This window comes from Oryzias latipes, chromosome 3, assembly GCF_002234675.1.
Source record: "Oryzias latipes chromosome 3, ASM223467v1".
Taxonomy (NCBI): domain Eukaryota; kingdom Metazoa; phylum Chordata; class Actinopteri; order Beloniformes; family Adrianichthyidae; genus Oryzias; species Oryzias latipes.
The window spans coordinates 1,879,423-1,899,079 of record NC_019861.2 but is presented as its reverse complement, the minus strand read 5'-3'; the positions used below and the strand labels follow the sequence as shown (position 1 = coordinate 1,899,079).

The 19,657-nt window shown below is 41.2% G+C and overlaps 2 protein-coding genes across 3 annotated transcripts in view; one reads left to right on the top strand and one right to left on the bottom strand.

Moving 5' to 3' along the window:
- Positions 1-19,657, bottom strand: part of LOC101157114 (uncharacterized protein YMR317W-like) — a 178,039-nt gene that overhangs the window by 110,529 nt on the left and 47,853 nt on the right. The window lies entirely within an intron of this gene.
- LOC101155409 (very-long-chain (3R)-3-hydroxyacyl-CoA dehydratase) overlaps positions 1-19,657 on the top strand; it is a 27,300-nt gene extending 7,643 nt beyond the window's left edge. The window contains exons 3-11 of one of the 2 annotated variants that reach the window (XM_020711151.2): positions 10-55; positions 141-214; positions 3,189-3,353; positions 6,132-6,183; positions 6,295-6,405; positions 10,586-10,713; positions 14,186-14,405; positions 14,473-14,604; positions 18,621-19,657. In XM_020711151.2, coding sequence (XP_020566810.1) covers positions 10-55; positions 141-214; positions 3,189-3,353; positions 6,132-6,183; positions 6,295-6,405; positions 10,586-10,713; positions 14,186-14,405; positions 14,473-14,604; positions 18,621-18,697 — 1,005 coding nt within the window. In that variant the 3' untranslated portion in view covers positions 18,698-19,657. The remainder of the gene's footprint in view (positions 1-9; positions 56-140; positions 215-3,188; positions 3,354-6,131; positions 6,184-6,294; positions 6,406-10,585; positions 10,714-14,185; positions 14,406-14,472; positions 14,605-18,620) is intronic. The other variant, XM_023951599.1, reaches the window with a different exon arrangement.

The window sequence follows — 19,657 nt, the reverse complement described above, 5'->3', positions numbered from 1 at the left end:
GTTTTTCAGAATCTTGATATCAGCCTGAACCAAAACAACACGCTTCACTTCAGAGGTTTGCTGTCTTTCAAGTTTCGCTCAAGGCAAAATTCTTGTTTTTAAAACCTTCAAACTGATGCTAAAAGAATGTTTCTGGACAGCACTGGGCCACGGAGCCAAAGGGGATAACGAGTACAAGTTCAGTCTGGAATTCCTGGAACCTGTCAGACCCGAGGTATTGATCTTTTTACAACTATTGCTTTGTGTCTTATCAATTTCCTTTAGCCTCTCTTGGATGTGAGTGCATGATTGGCTGTGAGAACTAAACACAATAAATCCAAAGACTTTGAGATCACACAAGCCGGTATTTTATTCCCATTCAAACATTAAAAACTATTTCTATCTGGTCTGTAGGAGGTGGAGCCTCCAGGAAAACCGGACTGCTCTTCAATCTGAAAGAGAGTGAAACGTTTTTAGAACACTATCCTTCAATGATGAACTGCAAGAATTTAATATAATCCAATATCTACGAAACAGAACATCTAGAGAAGTCTGAAAGAAGCTAATGTTTGCTGCCTGAATCCCAATAATCAAGTTTTATCTCAATCCCCCAATCGGTTAATGCTGCAAGTTTACCAGTGGAGAAGTGGAAAGGAGGGAACAGTCTTCTGCAGTAGTAGGGCTGAGTATCACCAATCATTTCCAGAATCTATGCCATTCACCACAGCCTGAATCAACACCATTCACAATTCTTTCATTCCATTCGGGGGCTCCGGCTGGGGCTCTCGCTATAGCAGTACACTTTATTCCAGAAGATTTGAGCAAAAAAAACGCTGCTTTAGACTACGTATGTCTACTTTAAAAAAGGTTTCCTTAAAAGAGTTTGGACAATTCCTGCCCGTGAGTAAATAAAGCTGTTCAATTAGTCAGCAATGTCGAGCGTTAGCATTAGCCGTCCTATGGGAAATTACATTATACATTGGCATAAAGCTAGCAAACTTTGGTTTTACTGCAACTATTGTTAAAATTATATTCTAAATGTATGTAATTCCATGAACCTTCTGATTGTATTTTGTAAAGTGTCTAGCAGTTTTACAGTTGTACACTATGACTGTTCTAAACAATGAGTTATATCACTAGAGGAGACACGCCCGCTTTCGAAGCCTGGCCGACGGTGGCGGAGCGCGACGCCATCTTGGTGAGGTCGACGACGCCCACATGACAATGATTTCTATTGCTTTTAGTGGTGTCTAAGTAGCTTTTATATACTATATGTCACGGTGGAGGGGTGGCTCGAGAGCCGGTAGGACTCAGAATGCAGAGGCAGGAGGCACAAAGTTCCGGGGCAAGGGGTTTAATTACAAACACAAACAAAAGCGCTGCAGAGCAGGATGACAAAAACCAAACGAAAACTCACTGTGGCGTAGCGAGGGACAAGGAACGAGGGACAAGGAACGAGGAACAGGGCATGACATGGCATGAACACCAGAACAGGAATAATGGACCAACACAGGAGGAAGGCAGAGACAAGACTTATATACAGACAGGGCAGACAAGACACAGGTGAACATGATCAGGACAGATGGGGACCAAAGGAAGTAAAACCCAAGAAAACAGACAAGACAGGATACTTTCAAAATAAAACAGGAAACAGAAACAAGACAGAACAAGGACCAAAAACAAGACAACAAGTTCAAATCATGACACTATATATGTTTTTACAATTTATATATATTTATACATATATGTAAATATATTATATTTATATATATAATATATATATAGATACATAATTTGTTGTTGTTAAAGAAGAGAAACAGTCAGCCTTAAAAGCTCAAACTTTAATGAAAAGGCATTTTTGCAGGACTTCTTACAAATAAAAAAATTATTACAAAGAATTTTAAATAAATTATTTGTAAACATTTAGGAGTTTTAGACCTCTTTGACATGTAATTTAAATTATTTAGAAAAACCCAACAATAAGTCAATAATAATAATAATAATAATAATAATAATAATAATAATAAATCAATAGTAAGTCAATACAAACAATAAATAATAGCAATACATACATAATAAGTCAATAAATAATAAAATATAAGTCTATTATTATTATTATTATTATTAATAATAATAATAATAATAATAAATATTCAAAAGAAGTCCAAAAGTGAACAATAGATTTACCCTAAAATAACAACAACAAAGAAAAATTATAGATTTATACTGATTCATGTGAGGGATCAATTTGTGGAATACAGATGTTATGGTGTCGGGTTTCAAGCAAACAGTCTGGCCTCTCATCAAAATGTGTTTCCACAAAATGTTTTGAACAGTCAGACTGTATTACTAGTTGGTACCACAGTGATCCATCTGGGTTAGCTCTTTTTATTGCTAAGATCCACTTTTTCCTTAAGTCTGAATAGTGAAAAGTTCAGTCACTGAGTCAGAAATGTATAAATCTATATTACTATAATAGCCTAGTATGCTGTATACAGGTTTAGCAAAATAAAATGTACATTTCTGTCGACAGCAAATTCTCCGTACATCATGCAGCATGTTGATAACAGCCCTGCAGCATCATGCATGTCAACATGTGTTCTATTAATAAAGCCCCTGCAGCATTAAAAGAAAAAAATTATAATACTTATCTGTGAAATGATATACTTCCTCCTTCATGGACTCAGTTCTCTGATTTTGGCAGTTGAAACACAAACAATGAACTGGTATTATGCAAAAAATGTGTTCAAATGCATTCACTGTAGCAGTAACTTGACCTCACCAAGATGGCGGTGCTCTCCTCCCATGAGGAACCACGTGATGTCTCCTCTAGTGATATAACTCATTGGTTCTAAAGCTTAGTAGCATTAGGTCACCGGAACAGGAAAGGCATAAAAGATCAATCTCTACTCTTATGGATCGGTTTTTGATCTATTAAGCTTGGATCGATTCAGATCGATTATTCCATTTTATCAACCCAGCCCTATGCAGTAGAACAAACCAAACCCACCAGACTGAGGCGTGGACTCAGGGGAGGTTTTTCCTTTTTCCCTCTGGTCTGACACGCCTGATTCAATTAGCCGACTAATCATCGTGTCTGCAGAGCTGGAAAAGGTGTCTGTGAGAGCAGAAGGTCAATCACGCGGGGTGCTCACGTATGCATAAATACGTTACAAAAACGCGTTTCTTTTCTAATTCTGTTCTCTAAGATTGACCACAAATCCACTCAGCGCCAGGTGGACATCAAGATCCGAAAGCAGAGGGTGCGTTGGTGGGACCGGTTGACTCTTCAGGAGAAAAAGCCTCTTTTCTTGGCGCCGGATTTTGACCGCTGGCTGGACGAGTCCGATGCAGAGACGGAGCTCCAGGCTCAGGTTACTTCAGACCCACTTCATTTAAAAATGAAAACTTTACACATGTTCAACGTTTAGCTAACCAGTGATGAAAGTCTTCCGGGAATTCCCGGAAATCCGGGTTTTTGAGCAAACCGAACGTACTTTCCGGGAAATAAAGACCTGATCTCTACGGACAAATCGCTTTCTGGATTAGAAAATGGTCTGAAATCAGCTAATTTTAGCTTTATTTTCTATATTTCTCCGCAGATCGCTTCCTCTATGGTCGTGGCCATCTTTCGTCTTCCCGGCCTAATTGACCAATGACGGGACGTTTTAGTTGCTTTCGGATGCGTCGACGGGTCTGATTGGCTCTGTCTGCACCACGTGGTCAGCGTGACTTGCTTCCCTAGAGACCAAAACTGGCGGACCCACGCTAAACTTTCACAAACACATCTGAAGAGTTTGCGATCAAATTTGTGTTAAAATAATGGCAGGCATCGTCATTATTGAGCGTGGTCACGACCTCAGTTGTGAGAAGACGATAAAAAACAAATTGAAGTGGTCTTGGCTGGAAAAAAAAAAAAGATTTTTAAGGTAGTGTAGGTCAAATACTTTTTTGTGTAAAATAATCTCAAAACCACATTTTGAAATAATTTCAATTTTAGTTTTGAGTTTCAGTTTTTATTTTGAATACATTTCTCTATCTAATTTATTTGTATTTCCTAATTACCATGATTTAGTTCAGTATAGTTAACATTAATTATAAGTATTTGATGGTTTGGACCCGCACTCCCTTAAAAAATAATGTTTACAATGTTTAGTTTAGTTTGTATGTTTGTTTTGATATTTCCCAGATTACTTAGTATTGGTGTTAAAGAATTGATGTATTATGTTATAGAATTATAGTTTAAAGCAGATCCCATATTTTGATGTAATTATAGTTTGAGAAAACAGTGCAAGTGGATGTTGTACATCAGTCATTTCTAAAGCAGAAATAATGTATAAATAACTGAGGTATTTTCATAGAATATCATAGTTACTGGTGTTCTTTTTGCCATTTGGGGCTTTGATGTTACTATATTTTAGCAATTGTATGTTTTGCAGCTTTAAGGAAAAGCGTAGATTGTAGGATTGTGTTACTTTGAGCAATTTTCCAAATTCTTTTTTAGGACCAGCAAGTCCTTAATGGAGAGTCAAACTAGGGGTTTGAATGACAAATCATGATGCTCCAATTAGTCTTAGTTTCTTGATAAAGAAGTGAATAACTAGCTGCCAGAATGCACCAGAATGCATCTAAGACCACGTATTTTTCCAAAATTTCGCTCTGTGCCCGCCATATCGCTCAAAGAAAAGTTCAGGGATTTTTTCCTTGCCTGACTTTCATCACTGGCTAACATAACTACTTGTGAGTTTTTAACATCACCAAAGAGCTTAAAGCATGAAAATCCTGGCTATTGTCAAGAAAAATTCGACGCTTCAGGTGGTAGAAAACCCAGAAAAAGTGCATCAGAAGTGAAAGCAAACCACAGCAGCTGGATTTTTGATGAGTAAGGATCGTTGACGGACATTCTTCGGCTGCGTGGATGGGAGGGGGTTCTCCGTATTCGCGGGTGTCTCTGGTCCCTTACCCCCAGGAATACGGGGGGAATACTGTCCAAGTCTGGAATTCTTGGAACCTGTTGAACCAGAGGTGCTCCTTGCTCATGCCTCCGGCTGAAGATGTCCAGATGTTTTGCAGGGGTTCCAATAGTGTTCCTAAAACTACGTTCACACAGCTGGCGTTCAAGCGACCACTTTCAATGAAAACTCTTCCACACTCTTGCGTTTTTAGCCCGTTGAAAGTTCAATCAGTTGAGCTTTTGACTGCTTGAACAGCTGAACTTTGACCAGTTGGGGAGTCGGCTCTGGTAGTGACACATGAGTCGCATCTTTGCATTTTGCAATTTAATGAACAGAGTTCCAGTACACAACAAGAGAACAAATGTGTATACAAGGTATACAGACGGTAGCCCCTCCCTTCTTGTCCATTGTGAACACCACGGGCTGAATGTACGTTTATCAAACCGCATATAGCATGTCTGGTGTCAACGTCCCATCACAGACGGCACAAAGTCAAACCCTGAGTGTTACTTCAAAGCCTGTTATATTATTTAAATGTGATAAAAATGGTTTGCTGCTGATGGCTAAAAGCTGGTGTTTAGCGGAAAAAAAAGGCGTGACGGGCCGGCCCTTCTGACCGGCATCTTTACCTGCCTCCTTGACGGGCTGCTGCCGGACAGAAGTGAAGAAGCAGATGCTGCTGCTGAGCCCACCACCACAACTGGGTTTGCAGCTGCTCTTGGATCTAGCATCTATGTCTGGAAAAGACAATGAAGTTGCATTTTAAAGTCGTGCTCCCACCCAACACTGAGGCAGACGCAAAGGGCCACATTTGAAATGATTGGAAATCTGTTGAAATCCGTCACAGTGGAAAGTGGAACTGTAACACCACAGGGAAAAACACAAACAGGATAACAACCCTGAGCGTAGCATTACCTTACACCAGGTGGCTTAGTGGAACAAAGGACCAAGGGGACCTCCAGGGTTTCTTTGAAAGCAGCAGCAATCAGTAGGTTGGTGAAGAGGACACGCCCATTTTTCCAGGTGGTCTCTTTGTGAAGACTCTGAATGTAACCGGAACCATGTCATGTGGCCAAAATTCACCCATTCTTGAATGGCTTTACATACAACTTTCATTTTATCACTGACTATATCTGTGTTGTCATGGCAACGTGTCTGAAACATTGTGCTAGAAAGTAACCAAAGTTTTTCTTTCAGGAGGAGCAAAAGATTAGCAAGATAAATGTGGAGTCCAGAGTTCGTAAAGACCGTGAGTCCCTTTTCTTTTTCAAAGGCTAGTCCGTCTGGCAGGTGTTTAATGTTTTAGTGTTTCTGAAATACCATTTTTATTTATCGTCATGGTTTGTTTCCGTTTCCTAAGCCTATCTCGGGCTGAAGAAAGGTTACCTGTTCATGTACAACCTGGTTCAGTTCCTGGGTTTCTCCTGGATCTTTGTCAACATGACTGTTCGGCTCTTCATCCTGGGCCAAGGTTTGTTCCAACACGCACAAAGCATCAACGCACAGATTTTTGTGTGCTGAATAAGCATTTTTACTGCACCATTACAGTACCAATGCCCCCGTGGTGTTCCAAACAGGAAGTGGCTCCAAGAAACCAAAATCCCATAGACCTCTATAGAGAAATAAACAGCTGTAACTCAGCCATTCTGTTGGTCAGAAAATGCACTTTGCGGGCTTCCACGGCTTGCGTTCATTCCTGATGATGCACGCATTTTCCCGTACGTACTGACCAGTTCATGGTGTTCTTGCATCAATCAAACTAAAGAATCCAGATAATGCAACACAGGCCCCAGGAGTGCGACTGGATTTTTCAGTGGTGTGCCTAAAAAAAAAAAAAAAACATTCATGGTCGCACTGGGGATATATAGGTATATTTTTATGTCATTCCTGTATGTGTGCAGGTGTAACACGCCTAAAAAACCCCTGTGCTACCTTGTGGGGTCCAGATGACCCCTCTCATCTGGACTCCACAAGATAGCACAGGGGCTAAGAAGGATTGTTTTTGTGTGTAAGAATGTACATCTGAGTCGTTGGGTTTGAGTCCGTGCACACATGCACCCTGTGCACACACGCCTGATGCTGGCTGCATGATGAAAAAAGTCTGAAACCTCAGAGCTTCAGCTGCAGTGGTTACAGTCTTCATCTACCGTTACGTTTCAACCGTTAACGCAATCAACAGCCTTCCAGTGGATTCTGAAGTGGAGTAAAGGAGCCGTGCACCGATATGCAGCACTGCACCGTTGGCAAGTATTAATCGGGTTTATCAGCAGAGCAGAGCGGCGTTGTGCCGCAGCTCTATACGTTGGTAATGTGCTGCATGTCGGTGTGAAGCCAGAAAGAAACTGCGGCAGAGTCAGCTGAGTCACAGGAATCGCGCTGATGATTTACAGAATATCAAGAAGCCGTGTTATTTAGGTGTCATTGGGACATGATTGACGGAGGCCCTGAAGTTCAAATCACTCAACGAAAAAACCTCAGAAAGACCACAACAATGCTACATGCTTCCTCTGGGGAATGTCATCAGGAGCCACAACATCAGTTTTCATAGCTATGCTGATGATACCCAGCTGTACATAGCTATGTCTCCTGATGACACAAGACCAATAGAAGCACTTTTTAACTGTATTTTAGATGTAAAATTATGGATGGCAAATAATTTTCTGCAGCTCAACCAGGAAAAAACTGAAATTTTAGTTATTGGTCCTGAAGCCAAGAGGGAGAAACAGTTTCTGAAGCTACAGGAACTTTCCTTAAGTCATTCGGAGGCAGTCAGAAACCTGGGTGTTATTTTTGACTCTAAGCTAACTTTTATCCCCCATATAAAACAGGTGGTTAAAACTGGTTTTTATCATCTCAAAAATCTGGCTAGAGTCCGCCCACTACTCTCTCTTGCTAATATGGAGATGCTAATGCATGCTTTTATCATGAGTAAAATTGATTACTGTAACGCCCTGCTTGCTGGTCTTCCAAAAACAAATATTAGGAACCTTCAGCTTCTCCAGAATTCTGCTGCACGAGTTCTTACAAAGACCAGGAGGCGAGCTCACATCACCCCAATTTTAAAATCCCTGCATTGGCTCCCCATATGCTTCAGGATTGATTTTAAGATACTTTTAATAGTTTTTAAATGTCTTAACGGTCTTGCGCCTTCTTATTTATCAGATCTTTTAGTAAGATATGAACCCTCGCGGACCCTGAGATCCTCTGGCACTGGTCTGTTAACCATTCCAACTGTAAAAACTAAAACCTACGGAGAGGCTGCATTTCAGCACTATGGCCCCCGTTTGTGGAACAGTCTGCCAGAGGGCCTGAGAGCCGCAGAGAGCATTGATACTTTTAAGAAAAGGCTCAAGACCCATCTTTTTAACCTGGCTTTTAGCTAATTTTTATTTATTATTTATTTATTTTACTACTTTTATTAATTTATTGTTATTTATCTATATGTATTTTCTATTTTTATTTTATTTCTTTATCCATTTTATCTTGTTTTATGAACTTGAACCTGATTTTTAACGTGTTATTTTAATTTACCTTATTTCAATGTTTTATCGTTTTTATCAATATGTTTATTTTTTGATTCTCAATTTTTATTCATTTTTATTTCCGGTGCTTCCTCAGCTGGAACCTCTCCCTCTGGGACTGCTGCTGTTCAGCCGCTGCGGCTCTGGGTGGGGACCTGCATCACCGCTTAGCTGTGGTGGAGCGGTCCCCGCCTGTGATGTTTCATTTGGCTGTCTATGCGGCTGTTCACAGGGGGGGAGGTTCCAATTACTAGCGTTTCCCGCATCATGTTTTTGTGCTCAGCATATGTTTTACAGCCTATTTTTCATTGTCATTTTCCATCAGTTAGAGAGTGGGAGGTGTGAAAGGCGTGGGGGGCTAGGTACGGGGAGGGGGGCCCTATTATTTATTTATTTATTTATTAATGCTTGCTTGTTTTTATATTTTGTTGTTTTAATGTAAAGCACTTTGTGTTATATTTTTATATGAAAAGTGCTTTATAAATAAAGTTTGATTTGATTTGAACAATAAAAAAAGCAAAACAAATACTAAAAAGACATACGTTTTAGAAATCCAAACAAAAAAGAACAAAAGTAATTTTCAGAATCAAAATGAAATGTTAAAAATGAGGCAAAGATGAAACAGGACAAAGTAGGAATTATGGGATATCGCTGATCTGATGATGACGTTTGTCCATCATTTTGACAGTTATTAGAGATGAAGCGCCTTCAACCACCAGTTTTTTAGCTTAAATTTCAGCTCAGTGAAGCAAACTATACTTTTGTTCATTGTTAAAGTGTTGCCATTGGTCTTAAAATCATGATTATGCATTTTATGCAAACTGTTGTTTACTTGGACGTAGTTCCTGCAGAGCAGCAGGAGGTCATTACCTCTGAGTTGTGGGCGGGACTGTTTGCACTGGTGTAACCCTCTGCTGATATCCCATGATTCCTTTGTCTACTCACTCTCTTGCTAGCTTACTGCCCCTCACAACTTCAACCTAACATTGCTGCTGCAACAAAAATAGCAGCAACATCGTAGCTTTCCCTCCGTCCAGTTCTGATCCAGATTCCAGCTCAGACCAGGAAAACAGAGACGTTCATGGATCCATCAGTCTGACAGCGGATGATCAGAATGGAGCAGAGCAGGGACACTGTGGTCCACTCCTTTTTCTTTTTGGGTCACACATTTGAGCTTTTTTTTTTTGCCCTGGTTTAAATAAAGAAATACCCAGAAATGTATTTTAGACATTTATGTAAAATTCTTTTATAAATGTTCTCCATCATGAGAAAAATGACACAAGAACATGTTGAAAAATACTAAAAGCCTGAATTTCATTGGAGTGGGACTTTATACGCCAATTTTTTCACATCATTCCTGTACAACTTTGTTTCAAATAAAGGACTTTTTGTTCCCCAGGTTTTAAATCATTCATTTTCAAGTCCTTATTGACAGCGGGTTAAAGGCAACGTGGTCAAAAAGGTGGGTGCACCAAACCTCTGTACTGGTGCACCTAAGAAAAACGTGTAAACGCGTCGGTGCGACCAGTGCCAAGATCTAGTCTTAAGCCCTGCAACACCACAAATCCAGATTCAGACTCCAGGAGGAAGAACCAAACCATTGCAGACGTTTCCATGTTTGACCGCAGAAAACCGCCATGATGGACGAAGCAGAAGGTAGCTTTTCCCATGGACTGTTGGAGGAGACTGAATGTTTCCTAAAAAGAGGCATTCTGGTTGCACCTGCAGTGAGTTGGTTGCAGTGTCACTTTCAGTAAAATGCTTGGCTGAAGTCTGATGAGAAAACATCTCAGACTGTGACAGCGTGTCCTCCATCAGCGTTGAGACGGGGCTTTGTAGTTTCCCAGCTTTGAAATTGTAAAGACAGAGAAATAATGAGCTGCTGTTTTCGATTGTCTAGAGAACGCACAAGCTGAGAAGAGACGAACACAAACAGCATGATGGTTCAGTGAAAGCGAGCAAACAGGAGCTCCAGCGGACAGACAGAAGGGGCTTGTGGGTTTGTTGATTCACAGATTTGATTTGAATAGAAACGGGAACCTGCAGCTAGAATTTGTTTTGCAAATGATTGGAGGAATTGATGAAGGCTTGTGCCACGCCGGCTAACGGCGTCTGTCTTTGCCTCCACAGACTCGTTCTACGACACGTTCCACACCACGGCGGACATGATGTACTTCTGTCAGATACTGGCCGTGTTCGAGGTGGTGAACCCCCTGTTGGGTCTGGTTAAGACAGGACTATATCCTGCTATGATACAGGTAAGACTCTGAAGGGGGAGGAGTCTCAGAACATCCCCGCAAACGGATTCAAACCAGGTTTCTCAGCGACACAGTTTTCCTTCTGTTTGAATCGAAAAACCATCATTCCTGCTTAACATGTTGGGCATCAAACAGCAGCACTGTAAGCATCCGGTCTTATTGGGTTCTGTGCTGCACGGATCAGGGAAACCAGAACAGGTCATTTACAAACTTATCAGAACCCAGAGCCTCTAATGTCAAACACACCAACACTACATAAAGAACCAATTACCTCAGTCAATCAAGAGGGGGGAGGGGCTTAACCAGAACTGTTTCACCAAACCTAGCAAGGAAAAAAACGGTTCATCTGAAAGCTGTAAGGCCCTCAGGCGCTATCCTTCCTCGCCCCCGACCCACCCCCACTGGCTGAGCGGCTGCCACATGCCCCTCACTCCCCCCTTTTGCCCCCCCCCGTTACCTTGTTCAAAGCTGCACACGATAAATTCATGGAAAATACACTTTTTGTTCAAAATGGTGGCTTTTCTGTTGGTTTTATCTCCATAGCAAAAATATAATGTTTTGGTCGCCTTGCGGTGACAAACAGGTATGTGGGCGTGTCCAAATCGGGGGGCTGCGTTCTTCCTGTGCTGCTTAGGTCACAGCGCCGCGACAAGTGCTGTCCAAGTTCAGCGACTCCTTCAGATGCGGCAGACGAATGCATCCTTTTTCCAGATTGTAAGGATGGTCTGGTGTCTCCAATGAGTTATATCGCTAGAGGAGACACGCCCGCTTGAGAAGCCTGGCCGACGGTGGCGGAGCGTTACGCCATCTTGGTGAGGTCGACAGCGCCCACATGACAATGATTTCTATAGCCTTTGGTGGCATCTAAGTAGCTTTTATATAATATATATATTTATGTTTATATATATATTTATACATGTATATATAATATATATGTATATCATTTATTGACATCATTTGTTGTTGTTAAATAAGAGAAACAGGCAGCCTTAAAACCTCAAACTTTAATAAAAAATACATAGTTGCAGGACTTCTTACAAAAAACATTATTACCAAGAATTTTTAAAAATAATGTTAAGACAAAAGTCAATAACAGATTTACTGTCACGGTGTCTGTCAGTTCACCTCCCCCTCCCCCAGCACTCTGCTCTGCGACGTCATGACATTTACCCTTACAAAAAAAGAAGAAAAACAATATTTACTGATTCATGTGAGTGATCAGTTTGTGTAACACAGATGCTATGGTGTTGGGTTTCAAGCGAACAGTTTTATAAAAATCTGGTTACAAAAAATGTTTCTAACATATCCAGACTGTATTACTAGTTGGTACCACAGTGATCCATCTGGGTTAGCTCTTGTGATAGCTACGGTCCACTTTTTCCTTAAGTCTGAATCTAAGTTCAGAAAAGTTCAGTCACTGAGTCAGAAATGTATAAATCTAGGTTACTATAGTAGCCTAGTCCTAGTATACTGTATACAGGTTTAGCAAAATAAAATGTAGATTTATGTCGACAGCAAATTATCCGTACATCATGCAGCACGTAGATAACAGCCCTGCAGCATCATGCATGTAAACATGTGTTCTAATAATGAAGCCCCTGCAGCATTGAAAGATAAAAATTATAGTATTTACCTGTGAAATGTTCTGCTTTCCTCCTTCATGGACTAATTTCTCTGATTTTGGCAGTTAATACTTGCACAACGAACTGGCATTTTGCAATAAATGTGTTCACATGCTGCACTGCAGCAGTAACTTGACCTCACCAAGATGGCGGTGCTCTCCTCCCATGAGGAATCACGTGATGTCTCCTGTAGTGATAGAACTCATTGGGGGTCTCCTTCTATGCTGTCCATATCCCAAGATGCATTGTGGTTGAAACCAAAGATTTTCTGACAACAATGGCGGACTGTGGAACAGGACTCGTAGTTGGAAATAATTACACCTTTTTGTAATTACTCCTCCGAGATTGACAGTTGGGTGAAATAAACCAGGAACATTTCCAGCTCCTTACCCGGTTCACGACTCCTCTCTGTTCGGGACTCACGGTTGCTAGGCGACAGGACATTTGCCGATCTAACAGCTGGAACTATCTAAAGCCTAGACTGGTCCGAATTCACAGCCGTTACCATCTGACCTAGCCGCTCGACGAAGGACCCAGCCAACGCCCGGGAAGGCCACAGCCATTGAAGGCCGCCATAATCCGTTTACCAGGAAATGGGAAAAAATACTCCAGTATGTGGAGCTTGAAAACGGAGCGGCTCTGGGACATCCAACGTAGTCCTCAGACACGGCTCCCCCCTTGTGTTGCTGCTGCTTCCGGTCTTTTCCTTTTTTAAAGCAGCAGGTGTTTTCCCTCGCTGTCCTCGCGTCATTAACAGCCTCACTCCTCCCAGACGGCGCCTGTTTCTTAAAGGCGCCGGCTGCAATTTTTTTTCGTATACTTTATTTATCCCTCAATGGGGAAATTCTTCTCCGCATTTGACCCATCCCCTGGGGGAGCGGTGAGCTGCAACTGAACTGCGCTCGGGAGGCGGTAGCGTTAAGGGCCTTGCCTCACTGAGTGATGTTAACTGCTCGCCATTGATATGGTAATTGCCCCCAGTACCATTGTTTCTTCCCCTCCGGGAATCGAACCCTGGATTCCTGCATGGTAGCTGCTCACCTTACCAACCGAGCTACTCAGCCGCTAATTCCAGGTTTACAAATATTCATTAGAAACAGAAAGTCCCAATAAAGCTCTGGCCAGGAAACATTAGCACAAAAAGCAGCTATTTATAATAATAATAAAATACTTAACAGCTTAACAGCTGCTTAGCATAATATGTGTGGCAACGTCACAACGGGTCACCAGTCTGTCACAGGGCCACAGTCACACACCCATGCACACGCACACTCACACCTACAGACACTGCAGAGTGACCACTGAACATGTGAAGCATGTTTTTGGACGCTGGGAGGAAGAAAACCCACGCATGCACGGGGAGAACATGCTAACTCCACGCAGAAAGGTCCCCCATTGATGTTCTGGGTCAGGCCCCCCAACCAGAGCGCTAACCACTGCCCCACCAAGCAGCCCCAAAATCACTATTTATCTTGTTTTTATTATTTTATTTTTTTCCAAGAATTTTATGGTGAAATCACTATTTATCGTATTTAATTTAGTAAAAGTAGTTTGAATTCTTGGAAAATCCGAGTCAGGAATTGTATTGATGGATGGTCGTTTGATTGAAACTGCTGAAAGGATTTTATTTTCGACCAGCTGGGAAACGGAGTTTCATCCTTTAGTCGTCACATGAATTCAAAACAGGCAGCTGATTATTGAGGCTCTGATGGGGAAAGACGGCTTTGCTGTCAGATTCCCCCTGGGTGTGAAGCAGCAGCTGATGCTGCAGCTCTTTGCCTTGACCTTTGACCTTTCCGTTGGGAACACGGATCCGGTTTTTTGGTTAGAACTCTTCTCTCTCTGCTCAGGTTGCTGGGAGGAACGTGGTGCTGTTTGTCATCTTTGGCTGTCTGGAGGAGATGCAGAGCAGATCCATCGTCTTCTTCGTGTTCTACGCCTGGAGCTCCATCGAGATCTTCAGGTACCCCTTCTACATGCTGGCCTACATCGACACCGAGTGGCAGCTCCTAACGTGGCTGAGATACAACCTGTGGATCCCTCTGTACCCGCTCGCCGTCCTCGCTGAAGGTTTGTGGCGTCCTGCTGCAGGGGGTGGCGGTTTTGTCTGCATTGCTGATGTGTGTGTTTCCTGCAGCGGTGGCGGTCATCCAGTCCCTCCCCATCTTTGATGACACCCGTCTGTTCAGCCTCCCGCTTCCTGGTTTCAGAGGCCGCTCCTTAAGCTTCTCCTACACGCTGCAGATTTACCTGGTCCTCATGTTTCTGGGTGAGATGGGTAACTCCCCCCCCCCCACACACACACACACATCCTTTTGTGTTCCCTATTTTTTATTTGCCCATTTTATATGAAAAATGCATGAATTTTATAAATTCGTATTAAAGGGGGGCAAACTTAATCAAAAACACATTTAGGTTTTGGGCCGAACAAGATTAATATTTACTGAACAGACTAAAGCTGAACTTTTAAACCTTTAAAACTGAACTATTTGAGCACAAATATGAATAAAAACAGGAATACTAATCCAGAATAAATTTAGATAAACCTTAAATAACATTGAACATTTTGCTCTCCATAAAATGTCAAAATTATACAAATATGAAGATGCTGCAGAACAAAACAAAACCTGGAAATATTAATAATTAGAAATAAATCAAATCATTCGTTTCCTTGCTCTTTTGTCGTTTTTTTACAGCTGGACTGCTGCATAATTTTTAACAATCAGTTCATTTCTTGGTGTGTGACGTCCTGAGTGTGTCTTTGTGAAACGGATCAGAGGATTGGATTTGTAAACCTATTACTGTGAATGTCATTTTTAGGTCTATAAAACATTACAAACTAAATCATAGAACTCATCACTGATTACTACAAACATATTTGACATTTTTCTAATTTTGTGCAACACCAACAGTAAAAATCCTCTAAAAACCTCCATCCACCGCGACTCCTGTTGTTTCATCCAAAGTCCCACACCGTCACAGCTCTACTCCAAACAGAGCCTGTGACGCGGCAGCAACATGGTAGTAACAGCACCAACAGGGCTGGTTAACAAACATGAACGTAAAAGTCACTGAGAGCTTTCTTCATCTTCCTCCTGTGCACTGAAACCATGGAAGTCTTCCTCCTCAGTGTGGGATTGGAATAGCGTCAGACATTCTTCACCTCTCTCTCTCAGTCTCTCCTTCGTTGTCATCAGTGTCACTCTGAGGTAAATTCCCTCCTGTTCTTGCTCTGTCCTCTCCGTCAGCAGCAGACCGGCTTTTCCAAACCCGTTTGTGATGGTGGATTTATTCACACTGATTTAACGATTGCTCTGAACTTGAAAGCTGCTTCATCTGCGTTTCTTCCTGCATTTTCCATGATGAGGGTCTGTTCCTGCTATTCATTCTTCGTGCTATTCGTCTTCCTCGACACATATATTACCCTTTCTGCTCGAGCGCCCCTAGTGGACGTTAGAAAAAATGCATTAATTTTTTTTTTTAATGCATAAATTAGCCGCATCATTGAATAAGCCGCAGGGTTGAAAGTGTGTGACAAAAGTAGCGCCTTATAATCCGGAAATTACAGTAATAGATGATAGAAAACCAATAGAAAATAAAAGAAAAAAAGTGCAGCAAATTTGTTTTTGTGGTGCAGCGGTAAGGCGGTCGAACTCCGATCGGAATATTCCATGTTCTATTCCCGCCCTGCCCGCCCATGTGTCAAAGTTTCCTTGGGCAAGACACTGAACCCCACCTTGCCTCTGGAGGGAGGTTGGCACCTGTGTTGGGCAGTAGAGCTGCCATCAGTGGGTGAATGGGACTGTGACTGTAAAGCACTTTGGGCAGGTAGAAAAGCCCCATTTACCTTTTGTTTCCCCAAGCACTGAGCCGCTGCCCCCTTTAAATTTGCGCCCTGGGCAATCACCCGTACGGCCCGTGCCTAAAGCCGCTACTGGAGTCGGCCCAAAATTCAGATGCAGGTGAGTTTTCAGGTCAATCCGTTCCAGGGATCCCTGTCCTCAAAGAAAGAATTTAATTACAAACTACATATGAACTACAAAAAGAACTACAAACATGGAGGGCTCTGACCTCATCTGCCCATGAAAACTACAAGATTAGCTGATGATCACAGCATTTTTATTTTATTTTACTTTAATATAGGGGGACAGCGCATATTAATAAACATTTCTGTCAATATGCCAGAGTTTGCCAAAGGGCTATTTTTCATCTGCAGTCCCTGAGTGGATGTTAAAATCACCCTAAAAGATAAAAATAAAATTACATATTTACAAAACAGTACATACATATATTAAACAATGCAATGCATGATCTGTTTAGTTCATCACCAGTCTGTTCTGTTCGTCCTACTTTATTCACTAAACCTTTTTTAACCGGTGTTAAAAAAGCGGGAAATTGTCTATTCACTGATCTAAAAACATTTTCCATCTCCAGGAAATCAGCTCTGTGTTCATCCAAACAGGCCCTGATAAAACACTGAGTAGTGAGGAATATGAAAGATCATAAAATACTTTTTCTTTGTGTTTATTTGATTCTATTAAGACACTTTGATAAGAATGACGGTACCGTGATTTAGCCGCAGCTTTCGGAAAAGTCCCGCCCCTTTAACTGTCTCCACCAATCATTCTTGGAGGCTCAATCCCATGTCATCAGTCTGACCAATCAGAAGTGGTTCAAGTCTTCACTTCCTTGTTCTGATTCTGCTCATAAAGTCTCTCAGTTCCAACAGAAATACCAGCTAAAGCTCGTCTTTAGCGGTGTAGCTTTCCACAGAATCCGGTGTCAGACCGTGGAACAAGTGAACAAAACCATGAAGCTCAGAGAAGAGAGTCTGTCTGACATCACTACATCTCCCATGATGCATTGGGTTAAAGTGACAGCGTCTCAGCGCACAATGAGTCTTCCTGTTAAACGTCTTAAACCACAACAAACACACATTTAACAGTTTTTCAATCTTCTTGATGAAATCAGAGGTCAGAGGTCAATAGTTTAGTTCTCCTTCCAGGTTTGTGTTTCTTAACAGCCAAACATCCCAGAGTTTGTTCCAAGTCATCTTTCTGACTGAAACACTTTTCTAAGAACGTCTGGATTATTTTAGATGTTAAACTTAAGAAGAAGTAAGAACAACATTTAAGAAACAGGATGAAGGTGAAACAGACACAATTAAACTAAATTGAAGCAATTTAATCATCAAAAAAGAAATAAAACATTTTTGTTAAAGTTTTCAAAGACTTCAGCTTTGATTAAGACAAAAAAAAAACTAATAAAACTTCAACATGTTCACTTTAGTGCAGCTACAGAAAACATAAATATAATGTCAGTCTTTTTGTGTAAATTTATCAAACATATTGTGATCATATAATTTTTCAAAAATTACAGTTGCCTTTGATCATAAAAAATAAATCACTGTCTAGAAAGAAGATATTTGTTTTTTTGTGAGGTTACATAAAACTGCATGTTAATAAACTGGAGGGAAAAATAACTATCAGGGTAAAATTATCACTGAAAACTAACTTAACTTTTATTACAACTTTTAGAAAAAACAGCTGCAACTTCCAACTTTTTCTGCCACAATTATCACAAAAATATCCGTGAGGTCATGGAGGGACTGAACATCAATACAGACATGAGTTTCTCCTTTTTAATGTATGGATGCTGGTTGCCGCGGGACTTTTTTCAGCCAAGGCACACTTGAACCTTGACAAAAGGTTGAAAACACTGGTCTGATATTACAGAGCACAACTCTGGGGAAGTCTTTAATATTGACCAGGATGAACTGTTTATTTGTTTATGATGTTTGAGACTCAATCCCGACAACAATATTAGCCATAAAGCAGCAAAGTCTGTGGTTGCTGTAATTTTCTCTGAATTCACAATAAAAGTAAAGGTTGGAACCGTGTTATGATGGGAACTTCAGAATGCCACGTTTTGGTTGTATTTTGGTCTTTTCCTGTTTCACAATATCACACATTTTTAAAAAAATACATTAAACTGATGCCTTTCACAGCAAATAAAACGGATGAATTATTTACAGGTCATGATCAATCAGTTGATCAAAAATTGTGATTGCTTGACAGCACTGATATTAATCTGTGTCGTTGTTTGATTTGGTGGCGCCGACAGCCTGACTGACGTGTTTATGTTTAGTTTGGGAAGTTCAGTGGAAGCGTTTGGAAAAGCACCACTAAAAGTGTGCAGACCCAAATCCAACAAGTGGAACATTTTAGGATGTTTGTCTGGTGAGAAACTCCACTGGACTCTGACGAAGGCTGTGCTTCCTCTCAGGACTCTTCATCAACCTCAGACATCTGTACAAGCAGAGACAGAGACGCTTCCGCTCCAGGAAGAGGAAAACCCACTGAGTCCTCCCACCGCCTTCCTGTTGGCCTGCTCTTCATCCTGATGAGGAGGAGGACTGCTTCCCATCATGCCATCTGAGTTTGATCTGTCTGCTTTGCCTGAAAGTGTTGACGTGTGTCCACTGGGGATTATTTATTCATTGTTACTGGAAAAGATGCTTTTACAAAGATGACTGCAGACTTTTGGTAGAATGAAGCTCTGTGTGTGACCTGATGGTGCTCAATCATTCAGCAGTAACTTAAGAACTGTTTTTGATTTCTTTCTGCTTAACAACAGATCAGTGACTGTTATGACCGGCACCAGCTCCTGCTCAGCCTGAACCGTTTGATTCTGATGCTAAATTCAGGATGAAATGTAAATTCAAAATCTGAGAACACGTCTTTTATCCGGAGACTTTCTCTTTGGGATCAAACTTTGTGTCCTGTCAGCTGTTTGGATCAACTTCAGCGTCAGAGTTTATAGACGGCGCCAAACCAAATCCAAAAATCATGGACAAAATCCTTTTTTCTTCCACCCTTGATCAGTTGAAATCACAGTTTTCTGCACCAAACCAAGCAGTCTTTGAGAATTGAAGTCAACAGTGAATGTAAATAAAGAATGGAGAGCCCGGATTGAATGGGTTCTGGGTTCTGGCCGTGCTGGAACATGCATGTTCTTTGGTTTTCATGACATCTTTGCTTTGGGTTCAGAAGCAAATGAAGTTTACATTTCTAGTCTAAATGCCCCCCAGAGCCGTGCACCACTGCTTTTTCAGCATTTATTCCACTCAGTTTATGTCTTCAAAACTTCTTCCTTTACAAAAAACGCCTTTTAGTGTATTTATTTTTGACATTTAGAAGCCTTAAATGATCTGTTTTATGGAGATTATTTCGTTTGTTTTGTGAACGTTTGATGTGTTTGTTTCTCACTTTCACTCTGGGCGGCAAACTGGTCTCTGAGAGAATAAACACGTCGGTTTTAAA